General features: G+C 38.8%; 1 protein-coding gene across 1 annotated transcript in view; it reads left to right on the forward strand.

The window, feature by feature from the left end:
* Positions 1–20,764, forward strand: part of SVEP1 (sushi, von Willebrand factor type A, EGF and pentraxin domain containing 1) — a 117,127-nt gene that overhangs the window by 63,212 nt on the left and 33,151 nt on the right. The window contains exons 21-35 of the mRNA XM_054002732.1: positions 430–526; positions 1,155–1,268; positions 2,139–2,252; positions 3,128–3,329; positions 4,360–4,517; positions 5,638–5,839; positions 6,520–6,695; positions 7,986–8,110; positions 11,449–11,572; positions 12,078–12,248; positions 14,766–14,939; positions 17,875–17,994; positions 18,756–18,932; positions 19,651–19,735; positions 20,045–20,236. Of these exons, the coding sequence (XP_053858707.1) occupies positions 430–526; positions 1,155–1,268; positions 2,139–2,252; positions 3,128–3,329; positions 4,360–4,517; positions 5,638–5,839; positions 6,520–6,695; positions 7,986–8,110; positions 11,449–11,572; positions 12,078–12,248; positions 14,766–14,939; positions 17,875–17,994; positions 18,756–18,932; positions 19,651–19,735; positions 20,045–20,236 (2,231 nt within the window). The remainder of the gene's footprint in view (positions 1–429; positions 527–1,154; positions 1,269–2,138; positions 2,253–3,127; positions 3,330–4,359; positions 4,518–5,637; positions 5,840–6,519; positions 6,696–7,985; positions 8,111–11,448; positions 11,573–12,077; positions 12,249–14,765; positions 14,940–17,874; positions 17,995–18,755; positions 18,933–19,650; positions 19,736–20,044; positions 20,237–20,764) is intronic.

Consider the following 20,764-nt stretch of genomic DNA (forward strand, 5'->3'; position numbering starts at 1 on the left):
GGTTTTAGTTGACCATTTACTCAAGGGCTTTGATGAATTCAGGTTTGCAGGAATAGGAGAAATAATGCCACATGGTGAAGTTCCCTGTCAGGTCACCTGATGGCCAGTAGCTGATGTAGAGGGATGCAAAGTGGAGAACTTGCATATAAATGTAGTTTAATATAAACTGTGAATCATAGCTCAGACAGTTTTGAGGAGATTTTGCTAACTAAAATGTAATTTTAAAATAATATTCACATTTGTGGTATTTTTCAGTAGGAAAAAAAAGCACAAATGGTTAGCATGTTGAGAAGACAGAGGAGGAACTAGAAGCTAAAGCTGGTGACTTTTTTGTCCCATCTTTCCAAAATAACTGATGGGGCATACAGTTTAAAACTAGAGTATTGTGTGCCAGCTTTGCTGTAAGTGTATCATTTGTGCCTTTGGCAGGTCTTTCATGAGTGTTTTCTGGAACCGTGCCACAATAATGGGACATGCAAGCAATTGGGAAGTGGATATATTTGCATATGCCTGCTTGGATATACAGGTAAAAACTGGGAAGCAGGTGAAGTAGCTACTACTTCATGATGCCCTTAAAATGAGGAAGTTTTAAGGAGCAAAGCATTTCAGTATAGCCTAACTAATTGGAATATTCATCACATGTTTAGAATATATAAGAAAATAGATACTTCTTCATGTCCTTGCTGAATTATGTTGTCTTTTGCAGAAAAGGTTTTGATTGGGATTTCTTTTAATGGGATTAGTGGATGTGAAAATCCTATCACTTGGCAATATTTATTATTAACAGAAGCTAGAAATTTGCAGTCTTGACAGCTAGTTCCACCTGTACAGAGCCTGTACTTGTCTTAGTGTTAGCTACCCAGTTGCTTCAAATCAAAGAGATGTATTATAATTCAGCTGTTATCAAGAAGTTACTTTTGATTGCCCCTCTCTGAAGCTGATCAGTCTGCTGCCCAATGTGTATCACACCTTTCTAACATAATTTGTCTCAGGTCTGTGTTAAAGCACAACCTAATGAAAAGATAATAAACCTGAATGTCTGCTATTGTAGGCAATTAGTCATGTGTTCCTACATTAGGTAGTCGTGGCATCCATTTTTCTGAAGAATTTTAAATTTTGTCTTCCTATTCTAAATCCTTTATTTTGCATTCTAGGCTTGAAATGTGAAACACAAGTTGATGAGTGTAAATCATCTCCTTGTCAAAACAATGGAATATGCAAAGATGGCATTGGAACCTTTGTTTGCCACTGTCAACCAGGCTATTCAGGTAATTTGTTTCACTTCATAGCTTTTCTACAGAGGGGCTTGGTTTCTGTGCCAAGCAAGTAACACAAAGGACAAGTGCTTGTAATTCCACATCCAGTTATAACAGGAAGACAATATGATCTACATGTTAGAGTAAGGTTCTACTGTATCTGAATAGGTTTTGAAATAAAAGGGCAAGCATCCAAGGACAGGGTGTGGGAGTGTGTGCATCTGTGTGTGTGCATGTATCCTTCTCCTTTGTGACATTTCTGGTCTGAAAAAAGGAATAAGGTTTAGAGAATTAGTAAATACTAACAGAGAAAGTGCTTGTGAGACTGACTGCTCAGCTAGACATAGCATTTATGTGGTTGCTTTACTGCAGCCCTACGAATAAGTAAGTGGGCTTTTGATTATGTTTTTTCTCAGTGTTTTTAACTGCCACCAGCATGCACATTGAAAGTATTGAAATTTGTGGGGAAACGAACACACTTGAATAGCTGGCCAAAACAGCACCTGATTTCTAAATATGGAAATAAACCACTGAGGAGATAATTTTGTGTAATTTTGTGTTTGTGTTTTCCATTAGAAATAGTCTCCCTCACTGTTCCTGTTTATGACTATACATTTATTGACGTCAGCATTAGCTGGATGGGTTTTTAAACATTATAAAGATACACAATGGACTTTGCACATTGATCCCAGCATCTAAATAGCACAGATTATCTTTGTAGCTGTTGCAGTAGTGCCCTCAATCACATAATTTTGTCACCCACTCTTGGTAACCTTTGTCATGCTCGCGGTACGGTTTTGTTCTGTTGTTCACATCCAGTCACTGCAGCATACAGTCTGTGACTGTGTCTTGATCATGCCTTGTAATCCTTGGTGTTCAAAGGTCTCTTGTGCGAGGAAGACATAAATGAATGCAGCTCCAGTCCATGTTTGAATGGAGCCCACTGTGTTGATGGCAAGAATGGTTACCACTGCACATGTGCAAAAGGGTTCACAGGTACACCTTGTTCTCTTTGAGTCAGCTTTTACTCTTTCTGACCAAAAAAATGTGTCTTTCTACCCTACCCAAAGTATTTCCATCTCACTGCTATATAGCAATATATATAATATATTACATGTTAATATGAATGTGAGTTACAGATGTTCCGTAGGTCCATCTAATCTCTCAGACTTTCCGTAGTGTAAACGTGACTTCAGAAGGATTTACTAAGTGCTAGATCTTCAATTAATAATTTTGCCATGAACTTGCTGTGTGATGTTAAAGAACGAATAACAACATTCTAATGGGTTTAAATAGTTGTTTTTAATTTTATTTAAAAATAAAAATATTTTAACAGTAGATAAAATGGTCTATATTAAAACTACTCCCCAGTCTCATAGTCTGCTTTCACAGATTTCTATAACAAATACACATATCTGTTGATTATTATGCTGCCAAAAAGCTCCACTATAAAATCACATGCAGTATCAGTGCTTGTGACATAGTCTCTTGCACATCATAAATCACAGAATCATGTGTTTCTGGCTTTCACATCTCTCCTTAGAGTCAGAGTTTCAGTCTTTTATAGTAGGTTTTCATTAGTTACTCAAAATAGTTTCTCAGGTGATTTCCTGGTTCACCCCAAATTAGTCACATTTAAATTCAACAGTTTACTGCATGTTATTTCTGTAACTGTTAAGATGGTTCCCATAATTCTTCTGTGTTTACTTAAACTCTGTTAATGGAACAAATTCCAAACCTGATGTTTGCTTTTTCTTAGAAGATCAGTTACATCCTTTAAAAAATGGAGATTGGTTAATAATCTTCTTTCTTACGTAAATTCAATCTAGAGCTGTTACTTTGTTTGTTTGTTGTTTTTTTTTTCCCCTCAGGTGATCACTGTGAACAGGAGATGAATGAATGCCTTTCCAACCCATGTCTTAATAGGGCTGTTTGTGAAGATCGAGTTGGAAGTTTCTCCTGCAAATGTCTTCCAGGTTTTACTGGTGTCTTGTGTGAAAGAAACATTGATGAGTGTCTCAGCAGACCCTGTAGGAACGGAGCTACATGCAGAGATGGTATCAACAGCTTCAGGTGAAAAACAGATTGATGTAATATAATGTGAAAGTCAGACATGTTGAGGTGCCTCAGCCTTCTCAGATTTCAGCAAGCATATTTTGGCAGACTGATCTAAAATAAGTGGTCCCTGTATGAAGACTAAAGGAGATCTTTAAAGACAAGAAAATATATCCTAGTGTCTTGACTCTTAAAAAATTCCAAGGAAAACAGCAAAGAAAATATGCAGAGTTTGAAATGTAAGACTGCATGGTTTTAATATTGATCTTCGAAAAGGTGTCAATTTTTCTAAACTTCAGGGATTTACCTTGCTTTCCACTGGAATAATACAGGATGACCAATTATGTACCTGGCAATACTATATTTCTGTAGCTTGAAAAGACAGCTTGAAAAGATAGCTGTACATATTGAGCCTAGAGAGGTTAAAATACAAACCCCAGTGGAAACTTCCAGCTATTTAATTTTATGATTTTAGGTATCTGAACTCAGATCAGATGCTACAAATGCCATCAGAAGTGTCATATCCTAGATCACTGTATAGGTAGATGGGCCAGCTGTTAATGTCTATGTTTAGTTTAGTCTTTCCCTCCCAAAAGCCCTAGAAGTTTTGATGCCTTTCAAGCATCTCGGTTTTCCAAGTATCAAAGGCTTTGGTGTTTTTTTGGTGTCTTGGGTGGCTTGGTTTTCCTTATATATAAAGGTGACTATCTGAAAAGTTGAATACCTCTCATCTTTAATTCTGTATATGTAAGAGGTATGCTTTACTCATGGAAGTGCAATGCTTATGTCTCACAATTTCATATAAAGAAATGCAGGCTGTTTAAATATTGTATTGTCCCTGTCTAGAAGTGTTATTATGCAACTAATAGAGTACAAGCATGCTTAAGAGGAATGACCAAAATAACACTCCATTAATTCTGTAGTATATCTGTTGATTTTTTTTTTAGTATTGTTATATACTGTTTCTCATTGGCAGATCTGGCCTCATAGCCAGAATTCTTTGTTATGACAGCTGTCACCTTTGAAGTGTGCTTCTCTTCCTCCATAGGTGTCTGTGTGTGACAGGGTACACAGGACAGAACTGTGAAGTAAACATCAATGACTGTGCCTCCAGTCCCTGCTTAAACCAAGCCACCTGTGTGGATGCCTTGAACTCGTATGTTTGTAAATGTCCCCCTGGCTTTACAGGCAGCAGGTGTGAAACAGGTACACAGGACTAAGTCTCAGAAAAAGGTGGCTTGACTAAGTCTCTGTGCAAGATTTTCACTGGCTGGGCTGATTTAATACAGCTTCCTCGGAAAGTAGATACAATAGTGGGACTGTGAGAGGATGAGTGAAACCTGTGTGACTGCAGCATTAATAACTGTAATTGCAGACAAGTAACAGCATGTGTCTGAGTCATTTCTCTTTTCTAAGGCATGGTTCTAGCTTTTTAATATCCTGTAGGTCTATTGAATTCAATTTGTACTTGCTCTGTGTATCTGAGTTAAGTGGATCTTTCTGTTTCTTGTATTTTTTAGGGCTTTGTATCACAGGGCTGGAGATTAGTAAACAGTAGTCTTAGCTTCAGAAATCCTAACAGGCAAGAGTATCAAGTTTGCTATGGACAGGTGGCATGGGTCACACCCATAGCACGACTTCCTGGGGAATACTGGAGACTACAAGGCTCAAATCCCTCTCCCTGAAAATTATAAAGTAGCCAGTGAATCTTTAAACGGAAACAATGTTGATTTCACAAAGACAGTAGAAGACATTTACACCTGCCATACTATGTCAGAGTTTAACACCCACCTTTCAGGAGAGCTTCACTTGATAACTGTAGCTTTCTTTTAAAGCATTGATAACATTGTAGCATCCTTGTAAAACATGTCACTGTGCATTGAACAATAGCACAGAAATGCTGTCCCATACCAGGCAGTGTATTTCAGTAAGTACAGAACAGGAAAAATCTTGAGTTGTTTTGGGTTTTTTCTTCAAAGCTTGATTAAATGGAACCAGTTGATTATACCTCTTTATATTGTTGGATGGTAGATGGTAGACAGGTCATTTCAGGGATAGAGAACAGAGAAGGAAGGCTCCTGTTCATTGCTAGATAATCAGTGTCTTTTCCAGATATTTGTCTTCAAGCACTGTATTCTAGCCTTGGAAAGCTCTGTATGCTGGCTGATGTTAGACTGCCAGAAGTTCTTTCTACCTCTATTCAAGTTAGTGAATAATTTTGGTAGCAGGACTGCATTCCACTTTATTGCATTTGCTTAGATTTCATAAGATTCTCTTTCCATGTTTGTGTGAATATTGTACTGAATACTCTTTGTCTGTGTTGTAGAACAGTCCTCTGGTTTCAATCTTGATTTTGAAGTCTCTGGTATCTATGGATATGTCATGCTTGACGGTGTTTTACCATCTCTTGGTGACATCACCTGTACATTCTGGATGAAATCCACTGACACCACAAACTATGGGACTCCTATTTCTTATGCAGTAGAAAATGGAAGTGATAATGCATTTCTTCTGACTGATTACAATGGGTAAATCACAGTTTTGCTTTTCTATAGCTTACAGATGTCTTGGATTGTTAAAGGAAGTGTAGAACAGAAGTTTGAATGTAAGTTTTGCCTACTTTGGGGTAGAAAAATCTGCATCCAAACTTCCTTGAAAGAGTTGTCTCTATGTTTTATTTTTCTTTTTGCTTTGCTTCCATCACTTTTTGTACTATAGAAGAGTAATGGCAAGAGAGCTGTGAATTTAGATAGCATGATTTTTTTTTCTGTACTGTATTCACACCTTTTCTTAATGGCCCATTGAAACAATGAGTGAAACAAATGGAGCTCAGCAGTCAGAGTACTTCTGGCATGATTCTAAAAGCAGAGTATGACTTGTACTTTGACAAAAGCAGAGTATGACTTGTAGTGTGGCTCCAAACTCAACAGGAAAATTTAGGAATCCACTATGCAGCCGTGACTTGAGCCTTAATACTTTGTTACAAAAGCATGTCACTTTTTTCAACATGCTTTGCATATGATAACCAACTTCCAAGTCCTCTGGGAGGAAGATATCATCTATGATGACCTTTAAAGACTCATATGATAGTTATCACACAGCAGTTATCTTGTTAGTCAAATAACATTTCTTTGAGTCATGGGGCACAGATCATGCTTTTAAAGTAGCTGCATGCAGCTGAGTATGCCTGTGTCTTCCTTCCATGCAGCTGGGTTCTTTATGTGAATGGGAAAGAGAAGATAACAGACTGTCCTTCAGTGAACGATGGTAACTGGCATCACATTGCGGTGACATGGACATGCAGGGATGGGGCATGGAAGGTGTACATCGATGGAAAACTGTCAGATGGAGGCAGCGGGCTCTCAGTCGGATCAAAAATCCCTGGTATGTTTTATTTATATTATACCACATCTGTTGCCTTCATTCTGTTTTTATTGTGGAATATGCAAGAAAACGTTTAGGTGTTTTTGGTATATATTCATGTTTTCAGCATTTCTGAAAAGCTCGTGTTTGCTGTTCTTTTTTTTGTGAGTTCTCCTCATTCAGCATCACTGAAGACAAAATGCACATTTCTAAGGTATACTGGTAGGTAACTTGTTTTATGGACAACACAGTTTAGTTCACAAATGAGCCTGTCCAGGGCTGGTTCTGGGATGACTTTGTAAGAGTGTCTCACTCAACAAAATAAAGTTTATCTGGCATTTCCCTTATATATGTGTATTCAGGGTTGATTGACTTAGCCTTTTCCTGTTCTTTTCAGTCATATATTTGAAGTTATGTTTGTATTTTTTTCTAACAAGGTGAAGTTTGCTATTTCATTGTTTCCTGTGATCAGTTATTTATAGAGTAATATCAGAGGGCATAAAAAAGAGTATCTTCAGCACTGAAACACTATGAAAAGCCTGGTATTATTTGGCTGCAAAGAGGTTTTATTTTAGTGCTGTTTGCATAATGCCACCATCCAAATTTACATCGAATTTCAAAATACTATTTTATTAAAATAAAAAATACAATATTAAAGCATTTTAATCCATGATCCTTATGTTTGTCCTGTCTTTCCCCCTTAAATTGGAGCTCTTTCCAGAGAACTAAGACCTAAGGAAGTGTGCTGTCTCCATTACTTTTTGACCTTGTCCACATACCCTGTGATGTAGAAGGTGCATGTTCATATGTTATTGGACAAGAAGAATAAATTTAACTTGTGTGCCATGTCTCAGAGCATTAACTACTCTCAGTGTGCTTCTGAGGGTACGGAGTCACATTTGACCTGTACAACTTAGTAAGCTTTTGTTTAAAGCAGGAAGTGTAAGTTGGTATTGTAAAATGTGCCCCAACTGCTCAAAACTGCATTTTACGGTGCTGTGTGTTATGCTTCAAATACTGACCTACAAGTGACCTCTTTGAGCCAATATCATTCCTGAAGCAGCCATCGGTGATTTCTGCTCCCATATGTATTTGACAGTCACTTCCAAATTGCTAGGTTCACCTATCTCAGTCTAACATAAGGCTTCACAGAGGTTTTGCTGAGAGAGTTTGTTGAAGGTGGCTGGTCTTCACTGCAAAATCCTAGTAACACAGGGCAGCAAAATTTTTGTTTTGCTTAGTTTTTAATCTTCTTATGGGATCCCTGCTGTAAGGCTTTGTTTTCTACCCCTTTTCAATTTCTGAGTTTAGGTGGTGGTGCGCTTGTGCTGGGTCAAGAGCAAGATCAAAAAGGAGAAGGATTCAACCCAGCTGAATCTTTTGTGGGCTCTATCAGCCAGCTCAACATTTGGGACCATGTACTTTCTCCACAGCAAGTAAGTCCTTAGTGCAGTGTTTGAGCAGAGGGCTCTGAACATAGGATGAACATTTTAGAAGGCATTCTAGGTTAGCATATTGGCTAGACGTCTACTCCCACAGAAGTCAGTGGGGACCAGATGGAGTTCTGGCTTAGGGTAATAAGCTTAGTGTAGTTAGTAAAATAGCTTTAAGCAGAACTAAGTCTGGTAAAATCAACACTGAGTCACCTTCTATTTTGATTGAGTCTTTCTGTAGTATGTGGCTTCAAAACAGGAAGGAAATCATGTATAAAATTAACAGTGCTGCTAGAAGAGAGAGAAATCCAATTAAATTAAAAAGTGCTTGTTTTACAGACTATGTACAGTTTCCTCATTCTGCTGTTAAAATTTCAGAGGGGAGACATCACAATTTCAGTCAGTGCATTAGACACTGAAAAATCTGAGCTATATGGTTCCAGAAAAAGTCTGAAAGGGCAGTATAACTGACTACTGAGTTACACCTAATCAGGTACCTAAAATAAAGTAGTTTGGCAGCACCAAATTCCACTGAGTTAAAAATCAATAAAGACTGAAAGATGCCTGCAAGGACAGTGATCCCTCAACTTTTCTGGGAGCCAAGCTTCAGTGCTTAGTTTTCCTCAAATGGAATCTGTTTCTCTATGCCTGGTTGGGACCTCCCACTTCCATTTATGACTACTGGTTGTGTCTTCCACCATGTGCTGCTGTACAGACCTGTATGTACCTGGTTATCTCCCCCCTACACACAGGGAGGCTGGGAGGTGTCCCCATAGTTGTTTCTGCTCTAGGCTGAACCAAGCTCTCCTCCCAGGGCAAATGGGAGGCAATCCCATCCCTGAGCTTGCTCCAACTTGTCAATGTCTTTCTTGCTGTGAATAACATGAAATGGAATGCAGTACTTCAAATGTGATCTAATAAGCACTGAGAAAGAATAACCACTTCCTTGGTTTTCTGATGGTAACCCTATTCACACAGCCAAGGATGCTGTTGGTCCTCAATATTTGCACAGTGCACAGCTGGCCAGTACTCAGCTCACTGGTTGCCAGAGTCCCTAAGTTCTTTTCCACAGAGTTTTTTCCTGGTCTTGGCTTTCCTCGCCTATATTGTTCAGAAGTTTTTTCCTTCCCATTTTCCCTTGTTGAATTTTTGAAGTCTGGGTTTGCCCTTTACTCCAACCTGTCAAGGTGCCTATGCATGCAACTCTGTCCTTGAGCACACTGACTGGTGATATTATCACTGGCTTGATATTATCTGCAAACCTGATGACAGTGCTCTGTCACTACTTCCTGCTCATTAGTATTTCTATCCTGAATGTCAGTAACACTTGAACAACAAAGACAAATGTTTAAAGTTAGAGGCATTTCTCTGGGGAAGAATCTTTAGATTACAAGGTTTTGCTATTCTGATTTTTCTTAACGTTGTATCACTAATTGGTGGTTTATAGCTGTTTGTTATCCATGATCCAAATAAGAAATAATAACATGAATAGATAAAAAAGTAAAGTAGAATCTTTGCTTCCAGCATCCAGATGTCTCCTCTGTTTATTTCTCTGGTTTTTTACTACTTTGCCTCTCTGACAGGTTTAAAACTACCCAACCATCTGCTACGGTCCTTGGCTTTTAGGGTCACCAACTGTTGCATTGCCAATCAGATCTTCAAGTTTTTGTCCTCTAGCAGTTTTGAAGCTGATAAGCATACATATGATTTTACAGGGCACACTGGTGAAGAGTTTTAAGTGCAACTTTCTGAAACTTTCTCAGTAGTTGCCCCTCTTTAATGACACGTCTGATTGAATTCCAACTTGCTTCAGATGCAATAGAGTTAGGACAAGGAAGAAAATCCTGCCATTCATTTATAGTTATCCATATTACTAATCTGAAAAGACAGATGTAACACCAGACAGGAAGCTAAGCTAAGTAAGCTTCCTATACAATTTTTACCTCATTCATTTCAGAGATTGGAACAGTAAAATGCTATTGTAATCTGTTATCATGAGGTTTATTCTGGCCAGCTGGAACTATTCATTAAGTCTTAACTTTCTATTCTCAGCCATAAAGGACAGCAAGGCGACAGAATATGTTGCTTAGTGAGTAAAGGATGGTGGAATCTAGTCTGTAAGATTTTTCATTGCATGCTTTAGCTGCTTATTCACTTGCACATTAATTTTGTATAGGTTAACTGTGACTTTGGTAGCTTTGTTGTTGAATAGACAGCAACAGAAATATGAGTCGTTTATAGGAAACTGTGAGATCCTTTCTGGCCCTCCATTCACCATCATACAGCTTAAAAGGGCGATTCCCAAACTTGTTTTTCCTACATTGTTAATTTTTTCATACAGATTCCTTGCAATTTGTTTGCAGCCTTTGGCCTAAGCAGTTTCCATTGGCACAGATTGCTGAAATGAGAATTTTGAAATGGCCTCAGAATAAACAGAGAACATCAGTTCCTTCTCCAGCTATCCTGACTCTAGAATAAAGTCCAATCTGCCTCAGTGGGTTCAGAGTAGGGGCAATATGAGAACAAATCACTCCAAAGTTCATGTACCTTTCCTTCTCACAAGGATAGGCACTGTAGAACATTATTCTTGGTAGTTGAATTTATCTACTGGAAATTTGACAGAAGGCAATCACCCATCTGAGAACACTTTTCCATCAGAGACATATGACCAGATCTTCTCTCAAGATACTAATCTGCTGTTGGTCTAATAGTGTGTTCCTTTGTTCCTCCTGTACTTAGCTGGCCTATGTAGTTCCTGTTTCTATATTCCCTGTCCCGTTTTTGTTGGGCCTCACCTACAGTGTTGTAGAGAGTCTAGTTAATACAGTTCACACAACTTGTGTTCTAGAAACAGCAAATTACTTTATTAAGCTTCTCCTTTTTGTGTTTCTGTCTCTTATTGTGGTGCAGTGCTAGCAGTTTTCAGAATACAGATCTTGAACATTAAGTTCCTTTTGGCTCCTATTTGACATTTTTTGCAAATAGATAAGTGTTCTCTTCAGGTTGCAGCCTTGTTACTGTCTTTTCCTATGATATGGATGTGTTCTTCTTTTACACTAACAGATGCAATTGTGTCTCAAGAACTGTGTTCAATACCTTGTTTGTATGTCAAGTAGTCCTTCAGGTAGTGACTCAGCACTAACTCTCCATATCTAGATAGCTTATAAGAACAGAATAACAAGTACTTCAGCCAGGAACCTCTTGTACTAGAAAAGATGAGCATTACTCCCTCAAGGATCTGTTCTACTGTTGCATACACATATGAAGGGAATATTTTTTTTTAATATTCTTTTCCTACACTGTCCTTAAACATCACCTAACCAACTGTTTTAAATCCATAGGTAGAATCTCTGGCTACATCCTGTCCAGAAGAACTGCAAAAAGGAAATGTCCTAGCCTGGCCAGATTTCCTGCCAGGACTTGTTGGAAGAGTGAAGATAGATTACAAGAGTATATTTTGTGCTGGTTAGAACTTTACTTCCTAGAACCCATTTTTTTTATGAGCAATACTACAAGACTCTTTTATGGGGTCAACAAGATAGCTTGCGGCCTTTGCTCTACTAACCTTGAATAAATTATTTTGATAATTTGACAGTTAGAACATGCAGTCCTTCATTCTTCAAATTCCAGGGTTTTGTAAAAAAAGTTCATTGAAATCTCTGACAAAAACTTATTGCTTCCTGAATTGAGATGGGAAAAGACTGAAGGTGGTAGTAGATCAGGAAAAAAAAAATACTGTGTTTTATTCTAATAATCATTGTATGGTATTAAAATACCTGCTGCCTCCTTGCTTCTTTTTCTGTAGATTCCTTTTCTGAATTTATATGTTGATGATTCTAAAAACCCTTTGGACCCAAGCGGGATGTAGCATGCATAACATTTAGGAAAGCTTAAGATAAATCATATAACCAATTTATTCATTTCAGCATGTAGCTGTACCTCTTACTGAATGCATATATTCTGTTCACAGATTGTCCATCTTTGCAAGGCTCCATACCACATCTGCGGGCCTCTTCTGCTGATTTAAAGCCAGGGTCAAAAGTGAGCCTTTCCTGTGACCCAGGGTTCCAGATAGTGGGAAACTCTGTTCAACACTGCCTTAACCTGGGACAGTGGACACGGCCTTTTCCCCGATGTGAAAGTGAGTTGTCTCAGTGAGCTGGCAGGATTAAGAAACCCTGATATTTATTTGGATCCTATCACTATTCATGGCCTGGTTTTTTTTGCAGCTATCATACACTTGAATCCATCCATGTTACAGCATAGACATATATGCTTAAAACTAAACTCATGTTTTGCTGAGCAGAAACTGTATCATAAGCAGGTTCTTACATGTTTTTCAGTCAGTTTTTAACATCCAGGGCTGTTAGAGAAATTAGTCCATTTGGATCAGCAATCTGGTATTTTCCTCCTCTGCGGCATCAGGAGTGTGGAAGATGCACAGGAAATGCTAGAATATCTCTGTGATTTTTAGATGTCACTGAGAATGTCTGGTTTGAAGTAGAAGCCTTGACTTTAGTAAGTTATGACCTAATTTCTTTAAAGGCAGCAGATATTTCTGTTAGGACTTGGAAGTGCACCAAGATTTACAGGATTTCTTCAAAGAAACTGAAATGTATGCATTCAGGCTGCCAAGTTTCTTTTGATTCTATGATTCCTGCTCCTGCTTTCTCCTTTCCTTTGGTCCTCCTCTGTTGTGACTGCATATATGATTGCAGTTGCTTGTGTTGGAGCTGATTACATTTTTCATTTCAGCAGAATAGTAAATTAGCTTCAGAAATAGATATTGCATAATCCTAGAATTTATATGCAGTTTGGAGAAAATGTGTTAAAAATGCCTTTAAAATAGTTTGATCTAAATTTTAATGTCTTCCTCTTTATTCAGTTATTTGTAGCAAAAGTCTCATTTTCTGTGTAAATAACAGCATGCCCGTAAGGATTTACCCAAAAGCAAGTCCTGATGAGCAGAAGGAAAGCTCACTGGCAGAGACAGCTCTACACTTTCTTGGTGTGTAATATGTGACAACTGCCAGAATCCTATTAGTGTTTCTGATTTCTCTGCATTGGGCCAAGCAGTTTTACCTGCTGAGCACAGAACTGAGACAGAATAGGGCTCACCTGCCACAAACAGACCTTTGGCCTTTACTTTCAAGGTACCTGCTCCACAAGGACGTGATAAATGAAAGTTACTTGAAGATACCTATTTCCTGCTACAATGAACTTTAGTCTATACTAATGGTGTAGGCCTGAAAAAGTACTGACTGAATCAGGCTCAGTGTAATCACTGTCTTCACCCACCAGGATACTTTTCCTCTTCCTAGGGCTACATACCCCCAAAACCACAGATGCCTGAGAGCTTGTCATTGTTACAGGCTCTCCAGGTCTATTCCTTCCCAGCAAGTACTTGGCTTCCATAACTATAGGCTTTAAATTCTTGTTGTGTGATCCTTGCACACAGCTAGGGGACTAGGACTTGCTATAACCCATGTAGCTACAAAGATGAGCTGTGTAGCTGTTGGAGTAAGTTCAAGCCTTTTTGATTGAGATAAAGATGCACAGAAGCAATTCTGCTAGAATTAACAAAAGCCTCTGGTAGGCAGGTACAGGGATGTTTTCTGCTGGCACAACTGGGATCAGATGGGATTATTTACTATAGTCAATCTAAGGGATACCCAGGGTTGTATGTGAAGTCAGTTCCAATCTCTCCATCATTCATGCACTCCCTCATCTCAGGCCAGGACTGTAACTGTTAGCAGTCTCTGTTGGCTACTCTGTTCTCATATTGCCCCTACTCTGAACCCACTGAGGCAGATTGGACTTTATTCTAGAGTCAGGATAGCTGGAGAAGGAACTGATGTTCTCTGTTTATTCTGAGGCCATTTCAAAATTCTCATTTCAGCAATCTGTGCCAATGGAAACTGCTTAGGCCAAAGGCTGCAAACAAATTGCAAGGAATCTGTATGAAAAAATTAACAATGTAGGAAAAACAAGTTTGGGAATCACCCTTTCAAGCTGTATGATGGTGAATGGAGGGCCAGAAAGTAGCCAACAGAGACTGCTAACAGTTACAGTCCTGGCCTGAGATGAGGGAGTGCATGAATGATGGAGAGATTGGAACTGACTTCACATACAACCCTGGGTATCCCTTAGATTGACTATAGTAAATAATCCCATCTGATCCCAGTTGTGCCAGCAGAAAACATCCCTGTACCTGCCTACCAGAGGCTTTTGTAGCCAACAAAAGCAAACAGAGCAATCCTGAACTAGATTTTCAGCAAAGGGAAGTAACAACAACAACAAGGCAATCTCAGTTTTCCTTTTTCTTTATCAAGGATTATTTCTTATCAGAAGTGTTCTGTGACTGAAGGGCATCTGCTCAGATCTCAGCCACAGATGTCTCCTCCAGACCTAGTAAAATTTTCTTAGAAGGACCTGGAAAGTCCGGCTAAGACTCTTATTGAGAAATGCCCAGAAAACAAGACCCTCCACTAGACCTAGACTTGATTAGCTACTTCAGAAAAGGACTGGACCCTCTTGCTAATGGAATAGTACAGCTGCAGAGAAAAACATGTGATAGAGGCTCTAATGTGAAATTATTCTGAAGATGATATGTGTTTGCTCTACTAATGCCTGTGCCCTCTTTTAACCCATGTTGCAGGAATCAGCTGTGGAGTGCCTCCGACTTTAGAAAATGGATTTTATTCAGCTGAGGACTTTTTTGCTGGCAGTACTATTACCTATCACTGTAACAGTGGCTACTATTTGTTGGGTGACTCCAGTATGCTCTGCCTGGACAATGGAAGCTGGAACAGTATTTCACCATCATGCCTTGGTAAGACGTGCCATACATTTTGATGCATGCACTGACAATCTCACACTTCTCCTGTGCCCTTAGGTTTGAGCAGACATTCATTCTGAAACTGTGGAGGCTAACCACAGTCTCAGAATCATAATCCAAAATATTCACTTTTCTGAAATACTATGCTTAGCCTTATGTGAAACAAAAACTACGTTCTGTCACCTTTTTCTGTCCATCATCTTGTATGCCCCACATCCTGCATTTATCAAACATATATAAAATTATATAGGCCTGCATTGCACTCCCAGCCTTTCTCCTTCTGTGTCCTGAAATCCTTGCATTCTGTGCTTCTGACCTGTGCATTTTGTTGTTCTACAGTGTTTTTCAGGCAGTGTCCCATGCTCTCTGACCAGGTACTTTTAGATATTTCACACATGGACATTGTACTATTTAATATCAGATTTATTCACCTGAAGACAGTAGATGCTGCACAGGATCTCCTATCAAGCTGAGTGATACAAAATGTACTGTATAGCACAACAGAGACAAATTCAAGTTATTTAACAAAATACAGCAATAGTAATACACAGTTTAGGCATAATTCCAGTGTGTTTCCCATTATCAAGCTCTGTAATATGTTCACCATCATGACCTTGCACATTCCCAGTAGCTGGGCATGAATGTGTGGGTTAAGGTCAGCTCAAGCCCATTAGGAGTTATCTGACATTTATACCTCAGTGTACCTATTTCCCCTCCTCCATGCTGGTCTGGCTAACTCAGGAAGACATTCACACTCTTTAATGAGATCAAGGAGAAGCATTTACACTGCCAGCTGATCAACTCAACTGTCAATTGATGTTTACCTAAATGAAAGGCCACCTTGCTGTCTCCTTAGTCCCTAACTTAATGGGCAGATCACCTCTGCCAGTGTTCTCTGAGCCTTTTTTCCACTGTGGGGTTTTTTTGGTGAGTCAGACATGCCTACCAGCAAGCAGCTGTAGCATTGAGAGGGCTGGGACACAGTTCATACAGTTGCCACACGGTAACTTACTTGCCGGTCAGATGGATCTGATGTGCCAGGTGCAGCGGCACAAACTGAAAGATGTGGCAGGCTGGCATTGTACTGTGTACAGTGGACTAGGTGTCACTGGTCTTGCAGGGCCACATCTCCAGCCTACCCCTGCTGGAATCCACTAGCTACCTGTACTTGGATTGCTGCATCTGGTTGTACTGGATCTTAGCCATGCCTCAAATAGGAGTTGCACAGTAAAAAACTGGCAAGATTTGTGTTTGATTTGACTCCTAATTCTTTATAGGTATAGCACATTTTCTTTTTTTCATGAAGACAAGCTATAGAAATGCCCAAAGTCTTTTAGTTCTGCCAAAATTCACTTTGGAGTAGGATCCATCTAGTTTCATAGCATCCTATCCAGCAGCACTCCTTCAAAATCTACAAACAGCATCACAGGTGTGTTGAGGCTTTCTAAATAGTTCAGCTTCCACACTGTAGGAGTCACAATGTTCAGAAGGAAAAAGCCTGTGCCCCATCTTCCAGCTTGCCTCACCTCTCTTAAAGCAGCGTTATGGGAAAATGAAAATGAGAGTGGATTTGGCACTCTGACCCACCATTTACCTTTCTGACTCATGCTTCAGGGAGTTGCTAACAAAACCTGGTACACCTATGCCCTGAAGCATTCCTTTTGTTCTGTTAGGGTCTGATTCACAATGTAGTTCCACCCCATTGGAAGTCTCTTGCCTAACAAGACATTACAGAAGAAGCAGTCATTCCAGTTCTGCTGTGCTAGCAGTTTGCATTCTCCTGGTACTTGTGTAGTTGGCAACTGTCTTGGTATTACTGTACAGCTGTCCTGCTGCATATCAGAAAGAAACTCCTTTTCTTTACAATGTGTTGTGGTCTTTTCATGCTGATCAGACTCATCCAGCAGTGAAGAGTAAACCCTCCAATTCAGTAGATTTTCTTGCTTTTTTAACCAGTGCTTTTTTTACTGGAAATGGACAAGGAACACAAACTGTGTATCTGCAAGGTATACCTAGTTCAACAGCTGTCCTGTAGCAGGGCATTTAGATGAAGAATTGTTCTACCTCTCTCTAATGCTCTGAAACAAGCACATTTATAGACAGAAAGTAATCCCTGAGACTAATCCCTGATGCCAGCACTTTTCCATTAGACACTTTGAAATTGACTCTTTGCAATTTTGACTTATTGTTTTCATATGAAGGACATTTCCTTACTGTCAAGATTAAAAGATTTTATGAAGTATTCTGGAGTGAGGAATTTTTTGTTTTTAATTTTGCTGCATTGTACCAAAGTACATGGATCATAAATTATCAATTGGGATTTTTAGGTGCTAATGTCATGTAAATAGTTAATTACAATAACTAACACATTTTTGATTAATTTTAACTTTTCTGGCAACTGCAGGCTCTTTTTGGGCCTAGTCTAATTCTCTTCATCAAAGATGGGGCTCTAATATTTTCAGAGTATCTTCCCTCTTGACTAAGTTTTCCTGTCTTATAAGTAGGAAGGTTGAGATAGAGATGATTTCCCAAGCAAGAGTTTAATGCAAAAATCCTTCCTCAGAGTGTTTACGCAGTAACAATAATTACAATATCTGTTCTTTTGCAGTTTGGAAAACAGATACTTTATGTTGAAGTAGTGACTGAAAGTTAGTAACATTTATCTCTGATTTTCTCATATTGTGCAATATTGTCAAGTAAATTATAATTAAAATTGTAATAAAACTTCACAGTGAGTTATAAATATTTGTTTAAATATTTAGCATTTTTACCAATGGATGAAAAATGTTATTGCAGTAAGTGATTTTTAATTATACTACTTCAAGTAATTCCACTTGACAGTAAGACAGAAATTTAAAGCAAATGCTTGCTACAAATAACACTCTAGAGTCGTGGGTTTTGTGGGTTTGTTTTGTTTTGTTTTTTGCAGATGTTGATGAATGCGCTGTTGGATCAGACTGTGATGAGCACGCATCTTGTCTCAACACAAACGGATCCTATGTTTGCACTTGCATCCCTCCTTACACAGGAGATGGTAAAAAATGTGCAGGTATGGGAAAGAAAAACATCCAGCTAGCCTTTCCAAGATTCTGTATAGGCCAGTATCCTGCCTTCCAGTTGCGAGACAGTAACTGAATCTAGGACAGGCATGCTTTCATCTCCAGGTCAGTTTAGTCTGGATGGGGCTGTGATAAAGTGTCTCCTTTTGTTTCTAAAAAACTCACCTCTCTGTATGGATACGGCTGTCATTGGGATGCTGCTCCAAGACATACACACATACAAAAACCTTATTGCACACAGAGCACAAGACCTGGGAAGGCTACAGTGTTTCACTTCTCAGAACAGAGCTGTGCAGCGAAGAAATATTTTAACACAGGCTTCTGAGTAGGGCTAGAGCTGCCTGTGGAAACATTAAACAAGGTAACTTTGGATGAAGATAACTAGACAGTGGCATAGGTTGTCATAAAAGGTAGCTGAGCAGTTTTCCTGTTCAGGGATGGACATGCTGGAATGGGCTTTCGCTCATAGAGGGAGAAATGACTGTAAGATGTGTTTGCTTCTGACAAGGAATGTAAACTCTGTTACAGAGGGCTCTTCCATGTCAAGATTAGTTTACTTGCATGAGTCTTCAGTGTCTGTCACTTACACATAAAACAGAAAAGACTGTAAACTACTTATGTAAATTACTTTAGTGTTTTCCATGTGCTTTGCCTTCCTGCTTTCAGCAAATTCCCAAGGATATCTCCTGTAATTTGTTCATAAAACCTGACACATAAATATATTATTCATAATTTCCCTCTTCCTCCTCAGAACCTGTGAAATGCCATAATCCAGGAAATCCAGAGCATGGCCATTTACATGGTGGTACTTACAGTGTTGGCAGTCAAGTAACATTTTCCTGCCAAGAGGGGTTCCAGCTGACAGGAGCAACAAAACTTACTTGCATGGAGTCTGGAGAGTGGAGCCACCCAACACCCTATTGTAAAGGTTGGTTCCTAGGGCTAATGCATGATGAAATGTGACTTTAACATTAGACAGATGGAAGGGCCAAAGTAATAGTGAAGAGCCTTTAGAGACCATGGCAGCTTATGAAACCCTGTACTAGCAGATCTGGATGTCAGTGTTGAAGTCTTTGTTTTCTTAAGACATAAGCACAGTTGTCATGTTTGTAGTTGTTCTCTCTTACACAGATTCTCCAGTGTGTCAGAGGTATAGACTCAGTCTAATGCAAGCATTAGAAGTGTTCTTCTAATTCTTCTCCACCCAGCCTTCCATTTTCAAGCAATTAAACCAGAAAGTACAGGCTGATGCATGTACATAGTCATGGTATAATAGCAGAAATTGCTTCTTTAGAAAACCAGAACAAATGAGATGAAGCAAAAGGTAAAGTGAATAGTTGACAAAGACTTTCTAAGCAAAAAACCAATTACTTTGTCCATAGAGAGAGGTAGATATGGAGTCCTCTTGATAGCCAAGCATGTGGTTTGTAGAGCAGTTATAACTACCTACTTCCAATTAGTTCAGTTTCTCAGTAAGGTGAATTCAGATAGTCTTAAATGTCATTTACAGATTAGTCAAGAACTCATTGTTACCTAGGGCTTTATACTTCTTCAAATCTTTTCAGAGAAAACAAAGAAAATCCTAATTTTCTGTTCATTTTTGTTTGTGTTATATCAACCTCTCTTGTATTCCTGTCTTTTTAAAGCTATATCCTGTGGTGCTCCAGTTATTCCAGAGAACAGTGCCATTTTTGGCTCAAATTTTACATACCATAATAAGGTGGTGTACAGGTAGGAATTCAGTATGTTTGAAGTGCTGTATTAATAACTGATTGACAGTCTGGCAGCAAATAAGAGTATGGCTGAATTGAGAGATTGGTTGAAATAAAGGAGAGGAGCAAGATGGGATTAAAATAATGGAAAGACATTTGGTTATAGAGTGGCTGTTCATTAGCAGAGCTGAATGTTTATTCCAGTATTACTTCTCTATTTCCTGAAAAGAAAGATGGTTTATGCAGGTGTGGATGATGAGAAAAAAGGGATGGCTGATTATATTGTGCGTGAAAGGCTCTGTGTTTGATAGCACTTCTTCCAATGCAGATGCAATGATGGATACAACTTGGTGGGTGAAAAGGAAATTCTGTGCCTTGCTAGTGGCATTTGGAATCATGCTCCCCCCTCCTGTGAAATGGTGATGTGCCCTAGCCCACAGGACATCAGCAATGGAAAATACACACTCAGTGGCACAGCCTACCTTTCCTCTGTATCATACACCTGTGACAATGGATACAGGTAAATGCACAAAGATTCCTAAGCCAAATGCAGGTGGCATGCTTGTTAGAATGTCTGACTTACATCTGAAAGAGAAAAAGCTGAGATCATTGCTCAGAATGATAAAATACTAAAACAGAATTGTAAAAAAAACTTCTTTATACCTTGAGGGTACTTTCTGTATTTTATCCTGAACTAGAGCAGTTCAGAATAGTCACTCAAGATTTGCTATATGCATTATGTAATGCTTTCATTTTACCATCAAACTCATAAAAATATTTTGAATATTCAGAGAAACAGTTTTCATTATTTCTAAATGTTCTCATACCTCTACAACTGTAGTTCATATTATTTTTGCTATTAATTTACAACACCTTTTGTGAAGGAACTTTCTGGAAGTTACTAATTTACTCCTTGAACTCTTTGTACTAGTAATTAATTCTAAGGTTTTGTTCTGTTTTTAATTTGTAAGCAATTATACTGCAAATGCATCTTTAACATGCTGCAATTAAAAATTAACCCATTAATGCTATATCCAAGGATGTGGCT

The sequence above is a fragment of the Vidua macroura genome, chromosome Z (assembly GCF_024509145.1).
Source record: "Vidua macroura isolate BioBank_ID:100142 chromosome Z, ASM2450914v1, whole genome shotgun sequence".
In the NCBI taxonomy this organism is placed as follows: domain Eukaryota; kingdom Metazoa; phylum Chordata; class Aves; order Passeriformes; family Viduidae; genus Vidua; species Vidua macroura.